This window comes from Saccostrea cucullata, unplaced genomic scaffold (assembly GCF_032062105.1).
Source record: "Saccostrea cucullata isolate Sc308-1 unplaced genomic scaffold, CSIRO_AGI_Scuc_v1 ctg5215, whole genome shotgun sequence".
NCBI lineage: Eukaryota > Metazoa > Mollusca > Bivalvia > Ostreida > Ostreidae > Saccostrea > Saccostrea cuccullata.
In genome coordinates this window covers 104442-110668 of record NW_026940463.1, presented here as the reverse complement: position 1 = coordinate 110668, position 6227 = coordinate 104442, and the positions used below count along the sequence as shown (strand labels likewise).

The window sequence follows — 6227 nt, the reverse complement described above, 5'->3', positions numbered from 1 at the left end:
ACAGGATAAAATTAACGAATCTGTACCAAAAATTGATCCCTCAAAGTTAATTAGGTTCCAAAGTTGTTTATTAATTGAAATATTAAAAAAAAATAATAGAAATGCCAGCTTTCAATGCAGGTAAGCAAGATCAGCGAAACATTTTAGCGCAATTTGACGTCATTTTAATTGTGACGTTATTATGTTCAATTGTGACGGCAGTCAAGGGTATTGTGACGTGCCTGAGTCGACGCTGCGTTAAAACGTATGCGCAGATCAAGTAGATCGGGCCTCGTTAATTTAGAATGTTCCATGCATTCAGTTTGATAAACTGATAGTTTTAGAGAATTTTAGGGGACAAATTGCAAGAAACTGTTGTAGAAAAAAAATATTTTATTGCTATTTGTAAGTGTAAAATATTCATTTATATTATTGTTCACTGATATAGACAACGGTGTTGATGACGTAATCAAATCAAAATCAGGGAAGTGTAGAACTTCTGTTTGAAAAATAAAAATTATCCTCTTGTTATTATCATAGCCGTATACTCCAGATAGTGGTATTCATCAACACTCCCCTTCCACACCCAATAATCGGTGTTAAACGGACCGTTTAAGTAAACATTTTCACAAGCATTGAACCACCATCCTCCGTCCAAACGTGAGGCACACTGAGCTTGGTCAGGTCTGTCCGGAGTGACAAAAGGTTGGCCATTGAGAATATAACTACCACGAGTGACATAGTCATCTGAAATTAATTATTGTTTTTCATTTGGTTTAATCAATGCTTGTATAATACATAAATAAAAAATTACAATTCTTAAATAAATAATGAATAAATCGCAAAAATATATCTTACGTGTAACATTGCCAGAAAAATTGCCAGCTACATGCAAACGATATTCGTCGGTTTCTGGTCCTATTGAAAACGATTCATACCGAGCATGAAATGATCTCAGTGAGGTATCTTTTAATTCGATGTATAGTTTGTTGGAATCAATCGCTGTCAGCTGATGAATGACCTCATTTCCTGTAATGTTTTGACAAAGACTTTAAATAAAAAATACAAAAATTGTTTATATATTTCAAGGCAATGGTGCGTACCTTTACAATCATTGAATATGTTGTTTGAATTGGCATGATGAATTTGATTTCGGTTTAAAATGGACATTGACAAATTAATATGAGTAATATGTATATTGATGTGCTGGATATTGCTTGAACGGCATCTCAACTATCATTATATCCCCCGCTTAAAATGCGGGAGGGTATATAGTAATCCTAAATTCCGTCCGTCTGTACGTCTGTCCGTCCGTCTGTCTGTCTGTCTGTCCGTCCGTACGTACGTCAGTCTGTTACGATTTAGGGTACCCATCTCTTATCCGCAACTCCTCTCATACCACTGAATGAAATTTGATGCAATTTTCACAGAATCTTTATTACATATTGCCATTGTGCACCTCCTATTTTACTTTCTGATCCAACACATATTTTGGGTTTCCCGGCCTCAGGAAAACATGGACTTTTTCACCAGTTATAATCATATGGAAGGCGGAGGGTATCATTTAGTGAGCTCATTGCTCACAGTACCTCTAGTTCTTAATTGAATTTATTGGTTATCAGTACAAAAGAAAAAGATTCAAGTTCAATTGTTATAGGTAAAGATAACAAAAAGGAAAGGACTTATATAGGCAGCGCCTGTTGTCCGATCCGATTATGTTCGAATTCATTCATAGTAAAATACTATTTAAATTAAATTAAGATAACAAAAAGTAACCACTTTTCAGAAAAGCAACGAACAAGGTAAGAAACTGCGCATCTAAATAGAAAAGAGATTAGATCAGGCTGTTGTCTAAGAGGAGTCAACATCGCTTGTAGATCGGTTACATCCATAGAGAGTACTCTATGATCATTAAGTAAACAAAGTAAAATGTAGTCTTAATGTTTATAAAACAATGGCTTTATGGCTAACGGAAACATGTAAGTCGAGATGTTAGATGTTCAAAATTCTACCCATCTGAAACAATCCTTATTTTTCTATACAAATATTTTTTGCTTCAAATTCCATTTTTGTGCAATTTTGAATTAAAAAAATAAAAACTATGCGGTTAAACTTATTCATTTTATTTATTTAAACATTAACCGAGATGTTATTTTCGAAATTTTGGACAAAAGTTGTATGTATCATTTGTCCTTAGAATCAGAAGTCAATTGTAGCTTTATAATTCAGGAGCAGAGCAAACAAGACCTCAGAGGTTGAATCAGGTGCAATGAAGGAGCGAGCATCCCCTGTCAAGCGATAACATTTTCGTCGTGTGCCCTTTATCATGATTGGGAAAATAACGGAGAAATCCTATTTCAATTCAGTGTTTCAATATTGGACTGACCATTGTTATGAAAAAGTCATTCAGTATTTAACTTAAAGATTGGTTATATTTGCTGACAATTTCAATGTATCGACCATAGATTTTACCAAATGATTTCTTTAAACGAGACTGTTGATAATCTTGTTACATCAACTAGTTTGTCTAACTTATCTCGTTTAAGAAAATATTGATAAGTACAGCATGTGTCTGCAAATCGACCCGATAAATATAAACCCCGGGTGATTAAGATGAACTGCTTCACAAGAAGAGAAGTTGACGATTGAAAAGCTTAAGTAATCAATTTTATAATTAAGCTTGCTAGTAGATTACCATTAACGTATATTGCAAGCAAAATAGTTGCTCTCATGGCGCAGTGCTTAGAGCGCCTGCTCTAGAGTCGCGAAGTAAGGAGTTGGAATCAAACTGTGGGACATGGAGACCGGTCCTTCGGATAAGACCGCATAAACCGAGGTCCCTTGTCGCAGTATGTGCTGGCAGGAAAAAGATCCCTCCCAGCTCAGTGGCCCTGGGTGCCAAGTATACGATAAAATTTGCAGCTTTCCACCGGCAAGTAGTGGCGTATCCATATGAGTGAAAACTTTTGAAAATTTAAATTCATAGTAACAGAAAATTAAAAAAAAATGTTTTAACTTGTTGACCTTAGATATATACTGTACACACAACAAAATTAAGATTTCAGTCTATATTTAGGCAGTGTGAATTTTAGCTTCTTGTGTGATATTTGAGTTTTATTGGGTTTAAAAACTCTAAAATAATTAATTACCTAACCAAAAATCAGTAGATAGGTTCCCGAATCCATATTTGTATTCATGCCACGTTCTATTGAATAGTACCGACTTGTCGATTCCTCGCCTTTGAAAAACCTTTTGAATTAAAATGAGTATAAAAACAATTTCTGAACTGAACAGATATAAATCATGATTAACGATGAATGATTTTTTTTAAATAATTTTTAAAAAATGTTTTAAAAAATATATTTATCTTTTACATGTTTTAATAGCATTCATATTTTTATGTTATATTAACATCATCTTACTGACATGCCACCGGGACTCACGCCCATCTCACAGTAAACCGATATGGATCGTTTAATATCATCCCAGGGGTATATTGTGTAGACTCCGGATCTTGTGTTTCCAAATGTGTACAATTCGTAACAATCCTTTGGACCTAAAACAAAATGTTAGGAACTGTGCATATACTTTCTCCTTGATGATAATTTTTACTGTGTAACATCATTTTTTATGTCCTTTTAAATCCTGTACATTGGTAAATCACCACGATGGTTTAAAATTCATTACCAGTATATACATATAAAAGGTTAAAAATAAGTTTTTGCAGCGTGAAATAAAAAGAAAATAACACAACCAGTCTGAAATTGAAACTTTAAAACAGGAAAATATTACCCTCCGCAAGGAACTTCAGCTGTTGAGGTCGATTGTTGTGAATTTAGACAGGAAAGTGACACAACAAGAATGTGAGATTGTAGATCTGAGAGGAAGATCTATGAGAGGTAACATTCTAATCAATAATCTGACAGAAGAGGAAAATCTTTTTCCAAAAGCTCATTAGTGATCATTTAAAACTGGACATCGGTTTCGTTAGAATTCATCGTAACAGACCCCGAATGCCAGGCAATAAACCCATAACCATTACGGGAAATCTACGTCAATCTACATCAAATATAAGGACCAGATTCTGGCAACCACAAGAGCTCTGCGGGAAAAAGACACAAAAGAGAAGAAGTGATTTACATTGTTACATTGCCCCTCAAACACCAATGCAAATAAACGAAAGTAGAAAGAGGTTTAAGAAGATCAATACATAGTATAGAGCAAACAAAATAGAGACCAAGATAATTAGGAAGATAGTGGTGTTTGTGTGTGGAGGAAAGGTAACCACCCATAGAGCTGAAGATCTTCTCTTCGTGGAAGAGACAGAAAAGGAAAAGTTGAACGAAATAGAGGTGGTGACCAGTGATCCCATCCACAATTGTGATTACGTGTTCAGAGCGACGGCAAGTCCGACCTACATTTTAAAAACCTTAACCTTGGCCATAATTTTGAACGGTTTAGGCTGTGGTTTTCATGTTCCACACATATATAATGATAGTGACAAGATCTTTCATCGGATTTGAAGAACTTTGACCATTTGACCTTGAGGTTAGAGTTTGATCTACTTTAAAAAATACAACTATAACCTTAGTCATAACTTATGAACAGTTAGGGCTATGGCTTTCCTATCACTTATATATAATACTTATGAAAAGACCCTCTCTATAAACCAATAATATTGACCCTTCGATATGACCCTGGAGTTTGACCTACCTTACAAAAAATTTTTCTTGGCCATAACTTTTTGACAGGTGGTGCTAGGACTCTCATATTTTAGAATGCTTTTCTTGTGAGAAAACCTAAATTTGGGTACCGGCATATTTAGATTGGATTTAAGAAAAGTTTAATCTTCGCTATGATATCCTACGGGACATCCGTGTTTCATAAACAAATCTTAATGATAAATGTTAAACATTTTTAATCGGAAAGCAGCTCCTAACAGTCATTTAATAATGAAATCCCATTTAAGCGCAAAAAGGTCAAGAATAGTAGCATCAGTAAACAACCTATTTTTAATTAGTTGCAAGCGAAAGCTATACATTTTAAACGCTTTTTGTAATCATTTATGTATGTTCTTCATCATATTACAGATTGAGAACATTCTAACAAATACTTTTGAAAAAATAATTACAAATGTCGGGTTGAAAATTTACTTTTGCCTATTTTTTTAAAAACATTAACTTACCTTTTACGTCATTTGAATGAAACAGAATTTAACCTTAAGAAATATTGCTTGAAACTGTTAAGTTAAGAAAGTCTTTTAAAGGCCATGCTTTTTTGATTTTTCATATTTTCCTTTATGACATGTTCCCCTAAAATAACTGAAAATGTGTAGCCTCAGTATGTGATTATCATTCCAGTTTTCACGGAATCCAATATATTCAATATCAAGGAAACATACCATAGGCTTATAACTGATTGATAACCAAGTACTTATTTCTCATTTTGTTTTAAAGTCTTGTGACAAAGTCTTTTTCGTTATTTGTTCTACCTCACGAAATTCAAGGGCTGCTTGAAAATAATTGTATATGTGGATATGTACATCGATCTAAAGTAGCATTGACTTAGCTTCATGAAGTAACAAAATTTGCAACTCTGGTCCACGTTATTGAGTTCGTAATAATTGATGGCTGTCAGAATCTTTTATTTTAAACATGGTTTAATAATTTTTCAGAAAAAAAATTACCAACCCAAAGACAGGTTTTATTTTCAATCTTATTGCTTCAGCAGGTCATTTAATTGCTGCAGCGCCATGACTTCAAAATCCATTTTGTCATCAATTTTCATAGTGAGCTTAATCTTTTTTTTAATTATCTCAGTATTTCTGATCGATATTTTGGCAAAATAACACAAAATGAATTCAAATGAAACATATGATGGTAAAATATAAAAAATGATAAAATTATTTATGCATCTGTTATGGGGAATTTTATATACAGCAGAAAAGAAGGAAGAAAATATTAGTAAAATATTTCTTGATTTTTTTAAACTCTTGAAGTTTGTCAAAAATATATGCAAAGTTTTGCAAAAGACGTTCATTATAAAGAAGATTATTGTACATGTATAGTCTTTTTCTAGTCTTTATTTAACCTATACAAGCACAAACAGTTCATAGCACTACTTATTCGCCGGATTTGAGACTGTATTCACAGGAAGGTCGACGTCAGTGCGCGTGCAGTGGCATTTTGACGTCACATTGAACACTTCAATCAACGTTGTTCACAATAGTTGTATCGATCGCAACCGGA

General features: G+C 33.6%; 1 protein-coding gene across 1 annotated transcript; it reads right to left on the bottom strand.

The window, feature by feature from the left end:
• Nucleotides 1–280: 280 nt before the first annotated feature.
• Nucleotides 281–3627, bottom strand: LOC134255447 (ficolin-1-like). Its single transcript, XM_062737978.1, has 4 exons — nucleotides 3402–3627; nucleotides 3129–3228; nucleotides 838–1008; nucleotides 281–726 (listed from the first exon to the last, which is right to left on the bottom strand). The coding sequence occupies exons 1-4, from the start codon at nucleotides 3426–3428 to the stop codon at nucleotides 497–499; spliced, it is 528 nt and encodes a 175-aa protein (XP_062593962.1). The 5' UTR covers nucleotides 3429–3627; the 3' UTR covers nucleotides 281–496.
• Nucleotides 3628–6227: the final 2600 nt, after the last annotated feature.